The sequence below is a fragment of the Nymphalis io genome, chromosome 10 (genome assembly GCF_905147045.1).
Source record: "Nymphalis io chromosome 10, ilAglIoxx1.1, whole genome shotgun sequence".
NCBI lineage: Eukaryota > Metazoa > Arthropoda > Insecta > Lepidoptera > Nymphalidae > Nymphalis > Nymphalis io.
Window position 1 is genome coordinate 3,641,939 of NC_065897.1, and position 22,850 is coordinate 3,664,788.

The window sequence follows — 22,850 nt, forward strand, 5'->3', positions numbered from 1 at the left end:
AAGAAACTCAATAGTTGCTCTTTTGACAGTAAAATTACGTAGGTAGTTAAATACAGTTGAATAATTGTTTATTCAACATTGAAATCAAAGAATGCTAAACTCCAAACTTTTTTATAATTTATATTATATTTTATCGAACAATACGTCTTATTAATCAATTTTTATTTAAAATAAGGTTATAGTTTATTAATTGGGAAAGCTACAATTTAAATAACAATGATAAAGTTTTATAGTCTAAGTAGGTTTGATTAAAACAAGATTACATTGTACGTAAATATTATTACTAGAGACGGCAACAATACATTGTCTCCTCAACTACTGGTGCATTCAACAACGATTAGGCTGGCAAAGCGCCAATGTCTCTGCTTTTGAACATTTATCTTTGAATACAACATTTATATTCAATAAATACTACAATTAAAGTATTTCTATTTTGAAAAAAAAAAACAAAACCTAAGGGTATTATAAAAAAAATCTGTAAAAATTTGGATTATTTATCCCTGATTAATTAAAATTTTTACTATGCAAATATTACCGTAACCGTACCGTAATAGCCTGTGAATCTCCCATTGCTGGGCTAAAGGCCTCCTCTCCTCTTTTTGAGAAGAAGGTTTGGAACTTATTCTACCACGCTGCTCCAATGTGGGTTGGTAGAATACACATGTGGCAGAATTTCAGTGAAGTTAGACACATGCAGGTTTCCTCACGATGTTTTCCTTCACCGTAAAGCACGAGATGAATTATAATCACAAATTACGCACATGAAAATTGAGTGGTGCTTGCTCGGGTTTGAACCCACAATCATCGGTTAAGATTCACGCGTTCTTACCACTGGGCCATCTCTCTCATACAAATATTACATAGTAATAAATATTATACATTTTTTCAAACAAAAAAAATTCTAAGAGGTAGCGTATCCCTTTGTACTTGTATTATATATCTATTATTTTGACTAAAAGACTGCCAGTATTAATAATATTATTGTGAGGGATTTAATTAGAAGTCCCAGTCCTATATGACGATATCATGATATTTATATCATTAGTTTTAAAAGTTAATCGCGTAATAATAATAAGAAAATCAATTTAAGATGAGGATTAAATAAAAAGTAACCGTATTTGATATCGTATAAAATAAATCTTAACTGGTGATGATAAGTATAATAATAGAATAAATCCTGGAATTAAAAGTATTAAATTGATTACGAAATTCTCTCCATTCATTTAAAGAGAAAGAACTTTTTCATGCATATAGGAAGGCAATGTGCTAGACGTCAAGGCACCAGCTGGGAGGCTTCGTGGCAAACCATGCGAGAATAGTGTAGCGGCTTCGTTTCAAAACTGGAGCTGTCTTGCTTAACTGAAGATTTACTACTGTAATTTCAGAGTGTTATATTATTTTAAGTGATATTTTTTGTACAAATAAGTAGTTGTTTTTTTAATCTTTATTTTTCAACCATTCAATAATATATAAATATATTTTTAAAAACAATGTTTCAAAAGCTAAGTATATATATATATTCTAAAGCTTAAGAGTTTTTAAACGACATATATATCAACATTAACTGCAGAACATGAACCGATGTACGTGAACAGCTACACGTAATATAAAAACTAAGGTGTAGACGCAACGGCTTTGTAATGAAGAAAACGGAGTCAGCTAAAGCTAATAAAATGGAGGATTATGTCATCATTGCTATTTGTGACAGAGAGTGGACCGTAACAGAAACTTATTGAAGCTAGGAGAGCGAATTTTGAACAATGAAACTCCCTAAGTGACAACGCAGCATCCACATTGAAAATCGATAAAAGAAAAAATTATTTGTCTGGGAACACAACAGAAATTATTTCTGAAATAACTGATTAGTATTAACTAAGAAGTATAGATCTATAATTATATAATATATATTATATAATTTATATGTATGTGTTAACAAAACCAAATATGATAGCTATTTCGTTTCAAATTAGAAAAGAGTTCATCGCGGAACTCTAAAAACTTCATCGAAATCATTATCAATAGATAATACTCGAATAGCTTGCATGCATGTTAAATTTAATTGGATTTTTCACCCACTTGATACAATAAACACGCTATTGTATCTTTGAATTTTATCAATAATTATATTTTTTTGTTTAAAAATACTTTTTAATATCACCAAACTAGTTTCCGCCCGCGGCTTCACCCGTCTGAGGGGGAAGGGGAGGTGTTAAGTATGTCTTTGTCCTTTTCTGTACACTTGACAACGTTTTTGCAAAAGCGGCAGCGATATCTATTCACGTTCACCTTGCATTTTTGTAAAATTACAATTACAAAATATATTCGAATCTCAAGACCGACACATATCGACACGTATTGTTGAAGACCCTTGGTGCGGTGCGTCGCCGTCCGTGGTTGTTGGCGTACGTTGACATCTGCTTGAACGTTGAAAGCTGCATCTTTACTTCCCGCATCGATAAAGTGTAAAGCATTAAATCACGAAAATACACTAAAACAAAAAAAAATATGTTATATTTTTTATATGATCAGCAGTCGCCGGCACATATTTAAAAAAAATCATTATTACCGAAATTGATACCTTATAATAATAGTATAGAGGTAACAAACATGATTGTCTAGATTTTAATTTTTTTTAATCTTTAAGTTCGAGCAGGGTGTGAATGTGAAGCGTGAATACCATGGTTGTGCCATACTTTTGGGAAAGCAACCTAATACTGTTGAATAGGGAATAAAATAACTTTCCATTTCATAAAAAAAATTAAATAACTAATGAGGGTATATTAATAACGCCTGTTTACCTGTGTGTACCTTGCTACTTCATAGTTGTGCTAAAGAGAAAGTAGACAACTTATATTTTTCCAATTCCTTGTGTAAAATTCTCTCGACTAATGTCCGATTTTCATCAATACCAAATTGGGGAAGTTGATCAAAAAAAAATGAATTAAAGTTAATATTAATTCTGTTGGCCCGTGATTTAGCTAGGCAAGCCATTTGCGACTTAACAATGTACATACTATCTAACATATACCTTTTTTATATAGAATAGGAAGGCGGACGAGCGCCCATATGCTCGCATGCATGTACCTGATGGTAAGTGGTCACCAACGCCCATAGACATTGGCATTGTAAGAAATGTTAACCATAGCTCACATCACCAATGCGCCACCAACCTTGGGAACTAAGATATTATGTCCCTTGTGCCTGTAATTACACTGGCTCACTTACCCTTCAAACCGGAATACAACAATACCAAGTATTGCTGTTTTGCGATAGAATATCTGATGAATGGGTGGTACCTACCCAGACGAGCTTGCACAAAGCTCTACCACCAGTAGAGAGCTAAGCTTTGTCATCTTCAAATAACAGATGAGGGTATATATTTCTGATATCGTATCTTAAACTATTATTATACTACAAATTTATAAGACAACACAATGCTTAGAAACAAGATTTAGCTAGCTTTTTGTGAAATGCTTTTGATTACTCTCTTCATTCACAATAGAGGAAACCGAATAAAAACGTTCCTATTTGTTAGAAGCGCGACTACAGCGCCACATACGTTGAACTATTCTCTTCTCATCGATAGAGCGGATCGGTCGATATTTTACGCGCTCTCGTAAAAATATTGAAATATTATATATATAAGTGTGGACGACACTGGTTCCTTCAGCAACTGATAACCTAAGAAAGACATATAAATAGGAGGACGGAAGACACGTTCTGGGCCCAGTCTACGTAAGCTTGTTGGTGCTGTTGAAGGTAGGTGATTAGGCTCAATTATCTCTTATATGTTACAAACTTACAACTAATATACAATAAATAATGAACGTCATGTTTCTATATTTAAATTTTCAAGTTATTTTAATGAGCTTTTTGAGTTCAGCGAGCATAAAGTTTTGTAACCTGTAACTTTTTATATAGAAACGTCCTTAACGCAAAGTTTTATTTCTATCACGTGTACTAAGTTGCATGCGAGCTTTATTTTTTAATATTTATTTTTTCATAGTAAGATTTTATATCACACATAAACTGCTTGGTCAAAACAAATGATGAAATGCTCAGGTATATTTGTTCTACCAGGCAAACTTTATTCAGTTTGTTGATTCTTGTACATTTTCAAAGTATAAATATACATTAAGTTAAAAGAAGATAAAGTTTTAACATTATTTATCTCGGAAGGCAAGAAGTGCGGAAGTTTGTGAAGGACGCTTATATTGTCACTACAGTGAAAACTGCTACTACACAGCTAAGCCATCTGTGACCCACGACCGCAATGTGATTTTAAGCAAAAAAACAACATTTAGCTGTATAGTTGTACCCTCAAACGATTCATAAATCAATGGATGGAACTGAAACTTGTTTTAAAACGATTCTATTTGGCTACTGTGATATCGTCGACCTATTTATTTTATCGTATAAATATAAATTTATTTCTTTATAAATGTAAAAATAAAGAGCAATTGAAAATACTCTTTGATAGTCGAAGCGAGCACTAGTGCCCAACTAGATCAGGCGATGGCGAACGGACGAATTTAAATTAGGGCGTGATTACACTTACTGCAGCCGGAATTGCTGATTGATTTTACGTTTATGCACGTTGCAGATGCAATTACCTGAATAGTGCAGCAGCCTGTGTTAAATTATAGAACTCGTATCAATATTTTTTATATATATGAATACAAAAATTAAAAAAAAAAACAGTTTAAAAACTTAGGGAATCGTATGTCAAAGGTTATTTTTGTATTCTAACTTTAAGTTAAAAGAATAAAGTAATCAATCAAACATTTGTAGTACACAGTTTATGTCCTATTTATTTATTATTATTATTTTTATTCACATGGATAAATGTTTTAGATTTACTTCTCATCAAACAACGTATGTTTAATTTAAATGTTAAAGATTTAGTATTACATAATCGATCAGTATATCAGCTTTCGACAGAACCCCAGAGAATGGATTAGGTTCATTGAACTCGTCGTTGACTACAACGACGATAAGTTATTCACATGCTTCAATTATGTTACTAACATTAGTTTTCGTAACATTCTATTTTTTTTAAATATATTTTTTCTTTTTTTTATCTAAATTTTCTTCTATAAAGCCAGTCTAAGCAGATTTATTTGTTCCTTTTTTATGAAACACTCACACTCATATGTATAAAATAATAAATAGATTTCGAATGTTACTCAAAAAGCGGAAACCAATTTGGAAACACGCTGTGCTAAACCTTTAGTTGTTGACAGAGTCTAAAATTAAAGCAAAGTTAGTTCGCTGCGGGTTTCAGACACGACTAGCCACTCGATCGGTGAACCGCCTCGGGCAAGTTCACCTAGGATTGTGAGTCAGGTACATGCTGAATCGCTACTCTGAACCAGTATTAGTTACATTTACACAAAATTTTCACCATCTGTGCCTCCTCACGGATCCAACTCGAACTAAACTTATTAACATGCATATTTGTATGATTTAACTTTACATTTGCAGATTTGTGAGAAGCGAATTTTGTTTAAAAACAATCCTATAAAATATAAAATTAAATCAAGTCAAAATATACTTTACTTGCTATTCATCATGCTTTGCACGGGTTGAATAAGAGTCATAAAAGGTGCATAAAAAGTTTATATAATTATACGTATACGCGGCGCCAGTAAAGTCGGCATGACCTTAACCTTAATGAATTATACACCTAAACCGTTCTAATGAATCACACTTTTGGTGAAAACCGTATGAAAATCTGTTTAGTAAGTACTGAGCTTATAGCTTTCAGACAGGTACACAGACAGACGGAGTAAAGGGATTTTATTTTACTTTATAATATGTAGTAATATAACAAGTACATTTAAATCGTAATTTTTACACGATTATATTAATTTTGAAGCCATACCATCGATCGGTTCGGAATGTAGATTCGTCGGAGAAGAAGCAACAAGCAAAAAACGCAGTTAGTACTTCTCACGACCAATTAAATAAGTAAGTTAAATATAATTTAATTTATACGTCCTGCCTGAACATCAACAAAAAGTATCTCCACGTTTCATTTATCATCTTTATAACTTTGTATTAAGTAATGTGATTTGTATTTAATAAAATTTCTTATATTTTTTTTCACGGTCTGTCTCATCAAAGTTGTATAGCTTTTAATGGATGTTGCAGAATATTTTGGATATAATAATGTGATTATGTTTCACAAAATAAACTGCTGACGAGATTACTTATTTAATATTGTTAACAAGATTATTTTTAATAAGTCATTACTAATTGTTTGCGTTTTAGATAAACAAACACTATTCCTTTATTTATATTCATATTATAGTTATATTCCTGTACCTATCTTTACACTGGCTCACTCGCCCTTCAAACTAGAAAAGAATAATTTATGAGTTGATGGTGCTCTAGACAGGCTTTCGCGAAGCCCTACAAAAGATAATTTGTCTCAAATTACGAAACCTTTGTTATAGAAAAGTATATACACTAGATATAATATATTTTTGTAATCGATCAAGTAGATTCTCTCAAGCACTTTTCTCCTCCTCTTTTAACCTTTACAATTTAGTTATAAATTCGGGAGTCGAACCCCTAATATCAGGTTGGACTGATGTATAAGGCAACCATTAGACCAAGACAATTATAACTAGAAAACATAACAACTGAAATGAATGTCTTCTCTAACATCGTGTATACAACATTTCATGATGATCTATTCAGTAGTTAAGTAGTAAAAGCATAACAAACAAATAAATAAACTAACAAAAAAACTCACAGTCTCATTTATAATATAAGTATGGTAAGGACTTTTAAAATATGTATGACTATACAAAAATTCTAAGAGGCACTCTTGTGAACAATTGCTTTGAAGTCAATGTATATAAAATTCTAACATAGCAGTAAATAGATAGGGGCCGCATACCCGGACCGAGTTTTTTATTCCGGCTTTATATATATATATATGATATAGTTTTGTGGTCCGGCGCTGTTGCAGCCGCAGCGCCATACACACGAAGCGTCTACGAGCGCGGTCTACAAGCGGTTTTTATTCATATAGTATAAATTTGTTCAGTTAAGTTAAATTCACTATTTTTTCTATAACTTTTACAATCTTTTTTTTTAAATGTGTAGGCTAGTTCTTGACTGTTATCACACCTGATGGAAAGTGAAGATACAATCTAAGGTGGAGCGCGCTTGCCTAGAAGACGCCTATTCACTCTTGACTTGAAGGTACCCATATTGTAGGTGGTGGGAAAACGGAGGTCAGGAGGGTCTTCCAGACCTTGACGGTGCGTAACAGAAACGAGGAAGCAAATCGTTTCGTACGTGTCTAAATACGTCAACTACGTTTTACAATCATTAATCAAATTAAAATAGTTTAAATTCAAGGAAACTCAAACACTGGTTATTATATATTACATTATTAATTTCAATATAAACTCTTCTTGTATTAAAAATAGAACATTCAGAACATCAGTTGATAATAAATTAAAATGGTTATCGTAGTCAACGTGCCATTTATTCAAGAAAACTTATAACAGCATTGTATCAAGAAAACACTTATAATATACATTTTAATATATATCTAAATAATAATAATCAATTCTATGGAACACTAACAAGTCAAAACTGTGTGCAATATGACGAACGGGCAAACGGTTCATCTGATAATATGTTATCAACATTTCATATAACGATTCATATTCGCACAACGCCAATACCAAGTATTACTGTTAGGCGGTAGTATATGTAATGAGTGCGTGATACCTATCCAGGCGGGCTTTTTTATAGAATAGGAAGGCGTTGGAGCATATGGGCCACTTGATGGTAAGTGGTCACCAACGCCCGTAGATAATGGCATTGTAAGAAATGTTAACCATCGCTTACATCACCAATGCGCCACCAACCTTGCGAACAAAGATGTTATGTCCCTTGTGCCTGTAATTACACTGGCTCACTCACCCTTCAAACCGGAACACAACAATACCAAATACTGCTGTTTTGGGGTAGAATATCTAATGAGTGGGTGGTACCTACCCAGACGAGTTTGCATAAAGCCCTATCACTAGTAAATTTTTGTATTCTTACTGTAGTCATAAAAGTGAGTGAGGGCTAAGAAACCTATTATTTATCGCAATAGTTTCAAAGTGCGGTGTTATCATTGTAACTTACTTTATGTAGATAGCTTTTTTGAAATAATAGATATTTGTTTTGTGAAACTTGTGTTTATGCTTTTCTCAGTAAAGCAAAAACATTAAACGGTATTTTAATTCATAATTTAGAACAAAGTACATTGCTTAGAAAACAATCTAACCACCTGTACCTACTCTGCTAATACATCTTACTCAAGTGCCAAGTGTTTTCTGCTTATGTGTATCTTTTACTATTGTTCTTAAAATACATTGTTACATACATACCTAATTGTAGACAGTGACCGTAAATCTCCCAATGCTGGGCTAGACGTTTTTGAGAAATGGTTGAGAGCTTTTTCCTCCATTCTGCTCCAATGTGGGTTAGTAGATATAAATGTGGAATATTTTCATCCGATACATGCAAGTTTTTGACGATATTCTCTCAGAGCATGAGATGAACTATAACCAAAAAAACATAAAAATTCAATGATGTTAACCCAGAATTTAACCCGAAGATTTACGTAATCTCGGGTCATATACCGACCCCACCTAAATATAAATAGGACGGTTTTTAAAAACAAACACCGTAAACCAAACAAGCGATTCAATTCTAGTTACGTACACTTCACTTTTTATTTTTTTATGTTATTTGAAACAACCTGTATCCGAAATTGTTAGACTAAATTGGAAAAAGTAGAGTATTTTTATTTGTAGAAAACATTTAAAATTAATATATTCGTTTCGATAAGGATTGAACATTATTTCTGAATAATTGGTCTGGATAGTACCTACATTTATATGTTTATGAGCGCTAATGTTACCTGCATTATTTCTATATTTATAAATCTTACCTGCCTCGTTGGTGTAAACATCTGGTAGAACCATTAAAAGTTACTGGGTGTTTCTATAGGGAAATTGTCACTAGCAGCCTGGTGTCTTGAAATTTGCAATATTTATATTCCCTTTCCTCGGAAAGCACGTTAGGCCGTTGGTCCTGCGCCTAAACTCTTTCTAGTCGAGTCAGATTTGTCGTCCAATCGAATTATGCGAGTTAGGAAACGGAGAGAGAATTTGTGTTTACGCTCGTACTTGTGCACTGTAATCGGTCAGGATGACATCATTCGTCATATAACGAAAACACTAATGATTCATCATGTCATTAGGAAAAAACGATTAAAATAAAAATATATATAATATATGCCTAAATCTTTATAAATACAACGCAGTTTAAATAGTCGAAATCAGAAGTGACAAACGTTATCGAGAAGTAAAAATAAACAATTTACGAGATTTATTGATGATATTATTATATTGATTGAAAAACATATATGCTAGTTTTTAAAATTGTTATTGTTTGTTTGTTGTTGTTTGTTGTTTGTTGCAATACATTGTTTTAAATTATATACAACAGCTTAAGCAGCGCATGCAAATAATTATGTTTTCAAAGGTTTTTTTCAGACTGCTAGACAAAAATAATGATAGCTCGCCTAATATGTATATGTAATAGTTTAGCTTTCTACTAGTGAAATATTTTTTAAATAGAATGATAAATTCGAAAATTACTTCTTACATTCAACCAAATGTTACCTCTTTATAATGTAGTACAAATTGTATATACGTAAATAGAATTTATTATTATCACGGCACTCCGCTGATTATATGTATTATAATCTGTATAATGCAAGCTCTCAACATCAAAGCATAAACGTGAAGCCAGTTGTCAACTCAGAACCCAATACATCGGCGTAACGCTGACATAGTAATCAGGATTGACTGACGTATGTTTGACGTCTTTAATCTACCACAAGTTTCAAACTCCGTTGTAACTATGGTATTTTGTATTGAGAACTGACTAAAATGTGCATCATCCTTATATATTACTATTATGTCGTATACTAGCATAATGATAAGTGAGTTTGTTGCTTGTTTCCGTACGAAAAACAGTAATCAGTATTTTGATAGCCTATAGTTTTAAAACGAACATAGGCTATACGTATAACGTATGTGTAGTTTATTTTTTAATCGGACCTCCTTAGACGGCGAATTGATAAAATCTTTAGATAGATATTAAGAGTAAAATTTTTAGGGCGTTACGTTTAGGTAAATTTCGTTACTTGAGAGAAGAAAGGTATTACCTTAAGAACAAGAGAAAGAGAGCTATCTATTTAAGGAGTTTCACTATTTATAATACTGCTGTCACGTGTACGTTACTGCATGTTCAATTGTTTTTTTTAAATAGCTTGATTCGATATTATCGAATATAAATTCTTCGATCCAGGCGTTTTACTGACCTATGTATTAAATAAAAGTATATTATCTTGTTTATTCAATGGATATATATACAATTTATTTTCTACATATTCTGTGTAATTTTATAAGAAATATAATTAACAAAATAAAAGATAAATCTTAAATATAAAACGAAGCGTAATTGCAAAGTAAACAACCGCTAAACCGATTGCGATACCAACGAAACAATAAATGTACAGATTTACAACGTAATAAAGGCGTTGATTGTTTTTCTCATTTTATTACACTTTCAAAAACAAAACATATTTTCCAAATTGTCGGTATAACACGAAAAGGTTGTTTTATTACAAACTTCCGTTTTGATAACTTATTTGTTGATTGTGTGAATTTAATGTTAAAAATATTACTTTCGTAAAATATGATTATGTATTAATAACATTATCCTTTTCCTATATTTATTGTGATGTATGTGTGTATGATTGGAAATATTAAATGCTTACAATAAAAATACTATGCATGTAAATTCTTAGTACTTATTACAGCGTAATGTTAAAATAAAATAAATATAACTAAACAAAAAAATGAAAAATGTCTTCAAATATTTACCTGCATAAACCATTAAAATAAGAAACTAAAATATTTATATTTACGAAATTAACTTAGTTATTTCTGGTATCAATTTATTTTTATTCAAATTTAATGTTACTTTATTATAATTTATCTTATATAAAGTGTTACTATAAATAATTATTATAAAATTTTTATTGACGTATAGCCTAGGTTTCTGCATTTGTATTCAACCGTATTGTTAGCGCCTGTCATAAAAGCATAGCAACTCATCACCCGCTAATTTTATACGTATGTGACCATAATGATGACCATATGATATCGCACTAGACGATACTCATAAAATATTTAAGTTACATCTAATGTTATTTACTCGTTTTAGCTATGTCATTGTTCAGACGCTTTTAAACTCCCCGTCAATATGCACATCAAAATAAAGAGCTGTTAATTTTATATATGTGAAGTTTTCTTTGTACTCATTTCACACAATTTAAAATTACGAATTAATTTTTCGCGAACCTTATTACGAAAAACTTAATAGCCATCGCCTTTATTCACTAAATTCATAATTTTATTGATTCAATATATAGTTTATTCAATGAAATAGTAATCATCGATATTGAATAAACACATAAGTGCCAAATCCACTGGTTTTCTACTCTTATTCCACTACCATAACACATAAATAGTATTCATATTTTTTATTTCACCATCTCTTTCATTGCATTATTCTCATCTTAAGATAGTCTGGAAGACTTTGCTACTAAGCGATAAAGCCTTAATATGCTAACCTAATATTATAAATACTTTTTTATTTTTTTGTATACAGTAACAGTAACAGCCTGTTAATGTCCCAATGCTGGGCTAAGGCCTAATCTCCCTTTTGAGGAGAAGGTTTAGAACTTATTCCACCACGCTGCTCCAATGCGGGTTGGTAAAATACACATGTGACAATTTCAATGAAATTAGACACATGCAGGTTTCCTCACGATGTTTTTCTTCACCGTCAAGCACGAGATAAATTATAATCACAAATTAAGCACATGAAAATTCAGTGGTGCTTGCCCGGGTTTGAACCCACGATCATCGGTTAAGATTCACGCGTTCTAACCACTAGGCCATCTCGGCTTTTTTTTGTTTACGCGTGATGTAAAATAAAAGAGATATAGATAGATATCCCTAGATATCCCTGCCCTTACACAGATATGGGCAATTTTTTTTAAATTAATCATAATAACCAATCGAATATAAAAAAAGTTATCAAAATCTCAAACGGCGAAGCTATCAACGAACATACACAAAAAAGGCCGAATTGATAACCTCATTTCCTTTGTCAGCTAAAAAGTATAAAAGAGGTCAATGATCTCACATGTTCCGAGATGTAGCTTGAAACAATTGCTTGACTATATTAATCAGCACATATTACAGCACAGAGACCCCCGCCGCATCTGTCCGTCTGAATGCGATAAACTCAAAAAATAAAGAACGGTTTTTCATACGGTTTTCTCCGTATGAAATCATAGAGTGATTCATGAGGAAGGTTTTGGTGTATAATTCATGGATTGTTTTATATGATTTGGTTGAAAGTGGACGATAATTGTTCAAGAAGTCGAAAAAATCATAACGACCTTTTATGGCGCAATTTATGGGAGCTTTTATGGCGAACGCTGCGTAAACGAATAGTTACATTATGTATTACGATACTTTTTATTCTGAACCGTGTAAAGCCGGCACGGGTAGCTAGTTTATAAGAAAAAAAGTCGTTGAAGCCCCCAATGTGGTCGATTGTTGCCAAGGATCTCATTCTCTCATATTTAATACCATACGCCTGCACATAATTATAATGCAACAATTTTTTAATCAAATGAAACAAACACTAATTCATTTAAAAAAAATCACGAAAAAATGGCGTTACGTTTTGATTAACAAAAACAAGAATATATAATAAACAGAACCTGTATCCTGGTGCTTTCGTGTATCGTGTAAATTAAAGGTATAAGTCAAGTTAGTTGGTTCAAGGTCAAATCAAGTATTAAGAATTACTAATATACCTTTTGAACCATAAAGACTACACAAACATGTTTAATAAGTACTCTATTGACGTCATATTCTGAGAATTTGGTCTTTCTAGCATTGTCCAGACCGAATCTATAGATGTCGCGGAGCGGGAGCGGATAGAGAACGGTGCTGCAGACCTGCTCCGCCGAAGAAGACCGGCCAGAAGAAAGAGGCGCTATGCGCACCTTCTCACTCCGCCGCAATAGGCATCGCCGGGACTAGTGTAGTTCTCAGTACCCTGGTAATCCCCCTAGAAAATGGAAGTATTCCGATGTTCGGGGCGCACTCGGTGCCTTGGAAACCGACGAGCCCTACATGCCCCCTCACTGTTCCCGTGGGGGAAACGCGTAATGCGTTTTTCCAGCGTGAAAAAAAACAAAAAAAAGACTGAATCCCCGTCTTGGTAGGGGCACTACTGTGCCCCCAGAAATTGGTTATAGCCTGAACTGTTCTTGTTTAAGCGATATTTAAATTAATAATTTCTACAACAAACTCGTTCCTTGCAAATTAAAATAAAAACATAAGAATCGCATAATGACAATAGGTAATTTAAGTCCGACTTGGACAACGATAAGGTTTCAAAGAAAGAATACCGGTCTACTATTGTTATGGAGAAAAACGAAAGAGACGTAACTCTACTTGTGTACTGAGTATACAAACTCTTTATTACAAATTGTTTATTCGAAATAATACAAAAAATATATGTTTATGGTTATCCTTAATGATAATAAAAGTAACATATAGGTAATCAAATTATTACAAAGATACAAAATATAAGAATTAAATTAAACTTAATTGTTCATTCCCCAACGGCCGTAAACTATCTCAATATCGAAATGTCGACAGAACGAAAGTTGTAAATAAAAAAAAAAAATAAGTGCACAGATACGCTTTAGAAAACTTAAATGAAATGAACGGATCGGCCACGATAGCGATATCAATGATAATAATTATTCAAAAAAAAATTTAGAGAACCACATAAAATAACGGAATGTTCAAATGGTGCTGCATATATTCTCAACCATGCCAATAGACTTAAAAATTTTATAAAAATGGAGGTTCCATCTTTGAGATTTTTTTTTAAACTTATAAAAAATTGAATGTATATTATTAATATATATTATATATATTATTATAATTTATTTATATATTATAAATAAATTACTTATGGATAGGCACTTATGGTTGTTGCTTTTTAAGTGGATGCTTAAAAATATATTACATATTTATTATATAAGATATATATAATGCATTTTAGCAATACACTTTTGACTAATTTAAAAAATCTATATGAACGTTTGTATTATGTACTGCTGTGCTTAATCTAATTAAAAAAAAAAGGTGGCCACAAGTCAGGACAAATCAATTATGACCTACGATATCAAGACATTATCATGAAACTATAAAAAATAACTGGTTAAAATGTTTATTATTACAATCGTACGGATGCTTCGGAACCATATATAAGTCATAAAGAATTTACAAGTTATATACAATAACTTATATAATTATATAATTGTTATATAATCATACGAAGAATAGCACTGTCAGGGCTTAAAGTATATTTTTTTTTCAAATGCAGCGCTATATACTGAATATTATAAATAAAACATTTGTTATCAGTTAATTAGTCAAATTGATGTGACATTTTTCAGTATTGACGAGCGCCTGTTCATCAATAGGTAGCCCACATACTAAATATAAAATAACGATAACGTATAATTCAAAATGTTACTTTTTCATAACATTTTTAACCATAACGTCAAAATCAAAACTAAAAGTAAATATTCGGAAATTTCATTTATTTTTTATTTCTCGAATATATGTTTCTGAGATTCATCGCAGAAGTATTTTGTTTATGACATTAGGCGAACTTTGTATGGACGCGGAGTAATATCATATCTATCGGTGTAGCTGTGTCGATTACCAGTCAGTCAAAATATTTCATTTTAGGTATTACATTAACAAAATCCCACAGAAGTTGTTCTGTTGTGTATTTAATGCCAAATATATTTGCGATCAGTGATACAGAAAAATCATATTATTCAACTGTCATAAATCGCTGAAATGGTATCGAAAAATCTCTATTACACCGACATCAATTTTATAAAGAAAAAAGGTGCCATTGAACAATGAAAAATAATCCCTTACAATATTTCTTCTTTGAATAAGTTCAAAGTAAAAAAAAATGTATCCGAAAACATCCTTAAAATCAATCCCTAAAGGGGTAAAAATTGTGTAAATATAGATGTGCCCACGAGTACAGCTTTAATACCAAAGAACCGCTGGAGTGCGCCGTAGGCGAGATCATTTAGAAGTTATAATATGAACATTTATGGCTTATTTCTTGTCATTAATATTAATATATATATATATATTAATACCCAACTACCTATTAATGTATTTATAATATATGTACGCTCAGTATCTTGGTCATTGCTAATATCGTTGATGTATTATTGTTAATATTATTTATTTACCTATCTAACTTTATAATACATGTTGCATGTTTTATAAATAACTATCCATTGGATTTCACTGCGAGGCATAATTGGTTTACGTAATAATATCGCGGCATATATTAAAATATTTAATATTTGTATTTCCACAGATTTTGTTTGTACATTATGAATCGTGGGTGAATGAATTTAAATAAAATATAAAGGTGTAAGTTTTCTCTGTAACAATTCCAACTGGCTCAATAAATGCCTCCCACGACGACCGAAACAATTAAGAAGAGATTGATTCACAAGATTTCCATTATCACTTCTTTGCTAATTCTCCGAACGCTTCGAATGGATCAAAAGGTTTTCTTAAAAAATATAACTTCTTTTGATTGCGCTGTGTAATGTTGGTCGAAGTGTATGAAGCAGAAAATATGCCCCCGCCTGTGTTTTGTTTTAGCGCTTATAAAGCGGGGTGCCTTTATGGTTTATAGCTCAATAATAAAGACCGTAAAACCCTACGGACCCTCGTCGGGAGTTACTTTGCTTCACAATTGAGTCATTGCGTATTGAGACCCTTAGACTCCGGATCCTCTTGAATAATTTTATCCTTTACGTAATAGATTTGAGAAAAGGATAACAATTATTATTAAAATGTTCCGTTTTTTGCTTTATTGATATCCTTTTTATATTATGCTCCATAATGATGTTTGATCGCTTGTGCCATTAGCGAAATACGAAAATGGACGGGGCTAAATTAAATTAGATTTGATAGTCCTAAAACTTTTGGGACACATTGACAAGTTTCGCACCCAGATTGTCGTTATCATCCATCAATTTAGGTAATTTTAAATAAAATTATTGATAAATACTGTTAAATTAATTATATTATATTATTAAATTGTATTATATTTATGTTAATTTTATAATTTATTAGAAAGTCTCCTTATTTGATGAACAAGCTCTTAGCATCTCCAAGCATTGCGCTACGCTATTCCAGTTCAGGTTGTGGAATACACGTGGCATTCTCATCTGACGCAAGCAGATTACCTCACAATGATTACCTACCGCTTATTATTCACAAATTAGGAACATAAAAAAGTGAGACTGGCTGAGATTTGCACTCATTTGAAACATTTTGATGTGATTTTAATTGACGTTGTCTATGCCTGGTACAAATTATGTTATTAATTAAAAAAATGAAATAAATAACTAGTTTCAATTAGAGTATATTTTTCTTCAGCTAAATATGCTATGAAGGTTTACGGTGGCCTTTCTTGTCTCTGAATAGGGATTATTCACAAAACGCTGAAAGTTTTTAATGATAGGTATGAAAAAAAAGTAAATAGGTTAAATATATTATTAAGATACGATAATTAAAGTGAATTTAACATTTTTAATTCAAGACTTATTTTGGTGTATAGTAGTGTAATATAATTCGTAATATATATATATCCATATTTGTTTTTTCATCTAGATAGCAATAAATCTTCATAAATAAGAAATGAAACTTTTTAAACACCTCGAACAGTAACGTGAGCATTCAGTCAAACCTCAGTATCAACCGACCACAATTCACAGAGGTCTGTCACAAATTACAAACTAATCATAGTCCACCAATTGGGTCGCTCGGAAGAGGTTAATTTTCCCAATCTCGCCACGGCGTTAACAGCCTTCAGAAGATCATTTTTTGTAGAAATGGCATTATACAGTTTAAGATACAATATTTATTAAAATACGACGATATTGACAGACACGTGACTCTTAATCTACGATTGCCAGTTCGTCATAACCACCAAAACACAACTGAATTTTCTTATGCCCAATTTATGTCTATAATTAATCTCGTGCTCGGCGGTGAACAAAATCGTTGTGAGGAAACCTGAATGTGTCAGATAAATATTTACCGTATTTGCCAAATATTTGTCATATAATAAACACTCTGCGTAGCACTTCTATTCTAACCCTCTGTTCTAAGGTTCAGCCTGTAACTGCCAGCCCGCCAATTAGCTTTTACTGCGCTTGTGGTCCGATAACTATTCTACGAGACTTATCTATCGAGAACCAGTATTATGCCCTAGTAAACGTTAGTCTGAGTCTTCGCACTTTAACGCTGTAATTGATTCGAGTGCCTTTGTGAATTAAGGGAGATAAATAAATTGCATAGCAAATTTTAAGGATATCGATATATTTCAGTTATTTTTTTAAGACTTGGTATTAAAATGGGTACATAGTATGTTTAATTTTTGACTTATTATTTTTTATTATTATAATTAAATATAGAAACAGCACAAACATCACCCTAAATTGTTACCCTCCAAGGGTACCCTCTCCTACTGATATATATAAGCATGTTCATAAATGTTTCTTTCATATCGCATATCTTGAGAACAAAAGATTAAATAGACAACAAAAGATGAAATAAACTCCAAAACAGTTTCATACATAATGTTAATGAGAACATGGGTTTGGTTTCATTTGATCAATGAATTGGCCTTTGTTTATAATAAAATCTTCATGAAAATTAGATAAACAATTCCACACTTATTAGTATAAGTATATATAATAAGACTAAGTATTATTTATCATTTTATATACATTTAAATTGCATTAATCGCTGTGCAAATAATGACGGAGTAGAAAAATGCCAACGGTTTTTTGAAACATTTCCCCTTTGATTCGTATCTCGGATTCTATGGACAAAAAATTAACCACCCTTCATGTCACCAGTGGAGGCAATAAAAGGAGTTTTATGTCGAACAATTCATCTCAGACATTTTAAGGGCTTCGGATCAATTTATACTTATAGTATAACAAGTTTCCCCCTCTTCTCTTATTAAGGTCCATTCCATGTCGCTGTTTCATTAACGATGGCACGCATATTTATTTACTTATTTATTTATTATAATATCAACAAGAAGTACACTAATAAACACAATTGAGTCTTTAAACATGACGTTATACAAATCAAGTGTCTCCTAAATTATAGATGTTGCAAAATATATCAACATTTCGAGTTAACAAAAATAATAATGCCATGATTTAATGCCGGAATTTCATCCAACATACGCAGGTTTAATCTCGATAGTTATCTTTACCATTATAGACAAAAATGATTTATAAGCAGAAATTAAATAAGTGAAAATTCAGTAACACTTCTCCAAATTTAATCCCACAGTCCTGTCGGTTAAAATGCACAAGTGGACTTGGTCATTTCATCTCAATTTACTAAAACACATAGTTACAATGTATAATATGTAAACATATGTAGAATAAATCACGACACCCGGGCATAATTATAGCTTCGATTAAATTATAAAACATAGTTAAACGCAGACGAGATCTAATTACTTTTTTATTGAAAGCGAGCAAAGAATAACAAATTTGATATATTAAGAATATTTATTTTACTTATTTAAAACTTTGTGCAAGCACGTCTTAGTAAGTACCACCTACTCATCAGAAAATTTTCCGCCAAATAGTTATATTTAGTATCGTTAAGTTCCCGTTTTAAGACTTTAGTGAGCCATTGTAACTACAGGCACAAGGGTCATAACATCTTAGTTCCCAAGGTTGGTAGCGCATTGGAAATGAAAGGAATGGTTAATATTTCTTACATCGTCCATGTATATCGGCGATGGAGACCATTTACCATCAGCTGGTACATCAAGTCCATGTGACTATACTTAAAAAAACATATGAAGAGTTTCTAAGCCAATGAGAACTTATTTTTTACAAAACAAGTTCCACTTTATTCCACTTTTAAAACTATGCAGCTCGTTGTTACAAATACTAAAAGTATGTGCTTTTTTATCTAAACTACTTCCAGAGGTTTGATATTGAGCTGCAAAGTTTGTTCCATACTTATATGTGAAGTTAAATGAATGCTAGTAAATAAAACTTAAATATATATAATGTAAATGGTTTAAATATGATCTAACTGCAATGTGGTGCTTAAATAATTGTATTTAAAACATTTTTTTGTAAGCAGATAGGATGATTTTCTCATTTGTACAAAGAAAATCCTTTATTTCATAATAAAGACCAAGTATTGAAAAACCATCTTTAAAAAGTTAATAAATATTTCAAAGACTTTTTTTACTAGTAGTAAGATTTTGTGCAAGCTCGTCTGTATAGTTACCACCCACTCATCTAATATTCTATCGCAAAACAGCAGTACTTGGTATTGTTGTATTCCGGTTTGAAGGGTGAGTGAACCAGTTTAATTACAGGCACAAGGATATAACATCATAGTCCCCAAGGTTGGTGGCAATGCGTGGTTGGTTGGCATCGGTGCATTGGCTATGTAAGCGATGGTTAACGTTTCTTACAATGTCAATATTTAATTGTCAAAATTTAAGCGTTGGTGACCACTTACGATCAGGTGGCAATTTGCACGTCCGCCTACCTATTCTATAAAATAATAAAAATAAAAAATATTTTGTTTTGAGCATTTTAAAAAAGGAATTTATACCAGGTGAATATATCATTGGTATGCTAAATATATTTAGATACCACGTTATGTGAATTGAATATTAAATATATAACGTAACGAAGCAACTGTGTTTAGATTTCGTGCGCTAAAAAAACACCGTTTCTAATTATTTATTTTTATTATTTTTTTATAGAATAGGTAGGCGGACGAACATATGGGCCAACTGATGGTAAGTGGTCAAAAACGCCCTTAGACATTGGCATTGTAAGAAATGTCTACCATCGCTTACATAATGCACCACCAACCTTTGGAACTAAGATTTTATGTTCCTTGTGACCCTTCAAACCGGAACACAAAAATATAAATTACTGCTGTTTTGCAGTAGAATATCTGATGAATAGGTAGTACCTACCCAGACGAGCTTGCACCACCACCAGTACCCTACCACCATTTATACCAAAAGAATATTACGTGTACTCTGTTAAAATTACGCTTTCTTTAAGAAAAAAATTAGGGAAAATCCCTTATCCATGCCCCTTATCCGTTCTATACCTTAGTTCTAGGTATTTTGGATTTGCTACCAATTTTACAAAATTATTATTTTACAATTTAATGAGTCGAACTTAATAAAAATATAATTATATTAACTTTGGTTGACATGCAAGTTATATTATTTTAGTGAAAATGATGATGACGGATGTCCTTCTAATCGATTTCGGCCACCGCGACCAATTTTAAGGGGGTATAGCCAACTGTGCAGGACATATTATAGTGCACAAGTGTATGCGTAAATACAGGTGCACTCTTTATTCCCTCATTCTCATAATGCGATGGGACGGCGAATCCGACACGACCGGATATAGTTCAGGCGGGTGTGTATCCACTTCGAAAATCCAGACTTCAGTCTGCTAATGGAAATTTTTCGACAGATAAAACCCTTTAATTATTTATCGGTTCAGCTTAATAAACATGTGCATGTGCAAATACAGACTGCTCCGAAGCATATGACCACTTCTAACGTCCCTACTCGAGTCGTAGTCTATAAATGAGAATTTTTTGACAGCTGAAACTTCTCAATTACTCTGCGACCTGACCGGAATAACGAATCCGTCCCGGATTCAAAATATGTATTCTTATAAGCCAGCCAACATAAACAAAGATAAATCCCAATTCTGAACATTTATTTCATACGACATTAAATTAATACGAACACAAATATTGGTTATTCCACAAAATATCAACAGTAGGTACCCTCAAAAGCTCTCCACTACATGTTCAACGATAACATAATGTATGTACGTTAAAAATAATACAATTAGAAATTATTGCTACGTTTATCTGAAGCATTTTCTGTCTTAATATTATGCAAATTCGAAGTTGTTGAACTAAATCTGTTACAGACGGGACAACCGACATAACAAAATTATCCTGGACCTGAGTTTGACTACTGAATACTAAAATCAACTTTAACAATCAACTTTAATATGCAATATTTTAAGAATCGTAGTGATAAACGGTCATTAGCAGTCATTGACAAATAAAAACACGATTTTATTAGTATAGGGCTCTTCAAAACAAACTAGCCAAAATGAGCTTCCAAATTCAAACAAATAAAATGAGCACAAACGAGTGATTTACTAGTAACCATTAAAGAGCCCACTCAATCGACCTCTCGGCTTCGTTACCCTTCATCCAAATTACATATATTGTAAGGTTTGAAATATATTAGAATGAAATTAAAATCTGTGAGCTTTTTATGTCCTGACTAATAGCTATATATATAAAAGTTAAGCGAATATAGACTTACAAATGAATATCTTTTTTTTTAATTAGCTAGCCATTCTGGGTTTGTACGAGTAGAAAAAAGATCTACATAAAACTTATGAAATATACAAAGAAAGTTCTATTTTTGGACCAGGATCATGATACACTGAAGAAACGGCCATGTTTTTATTTATTTATTTAATAGTTAGCAGACGAGTATATGGACAACCAGATGGTAAGTGGTCATCAACGCCCATAGACATTGGCATTGTAAGAAATGTTAAACATCGCTTACACCACTGATGCGCCAACAACCTGTATGTAATTACACTGAGTCACTCACCCTTCAAACCGGCACACAACATCACCAAGTACTGATGTTTTGCGGTAGAATATCCGACGTGTGGTTGGAGCTTGCACAAAGCCCTACCACCAGTAAGAAACCAGTAAGAACTTTATTTTCCTTTCTCTCTTTCGTTTTCATCACAGTCGGTTAAATTATTTAGCAAACAAACAAACATTCTTCTTTATTTATATAGGTATATATACCTTACTCTGTATCAAGCCATATTCGTTTGACGCCTATACAAAGCATAAAATATATGCCTACAGAAGTTGAAACGATATTTTCCAAACGTACACTATGATTTGCGAGCAACTCTCTCAATTTCCCTTACGCATTGATATCAACGTTTGTATTGCTTGACTTTTTCTCTCCCCGGGCCACATATAAACTCGTCACAAATCCAACGGAGGGTTTGAAAGTGTCGTCTTAGAAATTTTCCAAGTCGACGAATGTAAGGAGCGACAATCTCGGCGACCTATGTCTTATTTTTTCAGGAGAGCCGACCCGTTACAACGACGGAGATTTACATTTGAAATAGGCGTGATACTCTTTTATTTCGTAGCGTTTTATTTTGCCTCCTATTGTGACACCACTGATTTATAGATATTATAATTATTTCCGACTCGGTCATACATCCAAATTATAAAAATATGAAGACGAATTACAACAAATAAAATTAATATTATTTATTTATTAATTAATTACAATATATAAAAATGTAAATTCGCTTTTTATCTAATATTTTTTATATTTTTGCTTCTTCATTCGAAATACAAACATTTGCAATTAAATTAATCGTTAGACTAAGTAGCTTTTAATCTATTACCAATCGATACACTGATTTTATTTTAAATATATATTTTTATTAT

At 32.0% G+C, this 22,850-nt stretch overlaps 1 protein-coding gene and 1 long non-coding RNA gene across 2 annotated transcripts in view; one reads left to right on the plus strand and one right to left on the minus strand.

The window, feature by feature from the left end:
• Positions 1-22,604, plus strand: part of LOC126771336 (odorant receptor 85c-like) — a 36,329-nt gene extending 13,725 nt beyond the window's left edge. Inside the window, exon 9 of the mRNA XM_050491187.1 lies at positions 22,476-22,604. Within this exon, the coding sequence (XP_050347144.1) occupies positions 22,476-22,514 (39 nt within the window). The 3' untranslated portion in view covers positions 22,515-22,604. The remainder of the gene's footprint in view (positions 1-22,475) is intronic.
• LOC126771381 (uncharacterized) lies at positions 1,294-9,343 on the minus strand. Its single transcript, XR_007669528.1, has 3 exons — positions 8,969-9,343; positions 8,403-8,576; positions 1,294-2,488 (listed from the first exon to the last, which is right to left on the minus strand). It is a non-coding gene; the product is annotated as an uncharacterized LOC126771381 (long non-coding RNA).
• Positions 22,605-22,850: the final 246 nt, after the last annotated feature.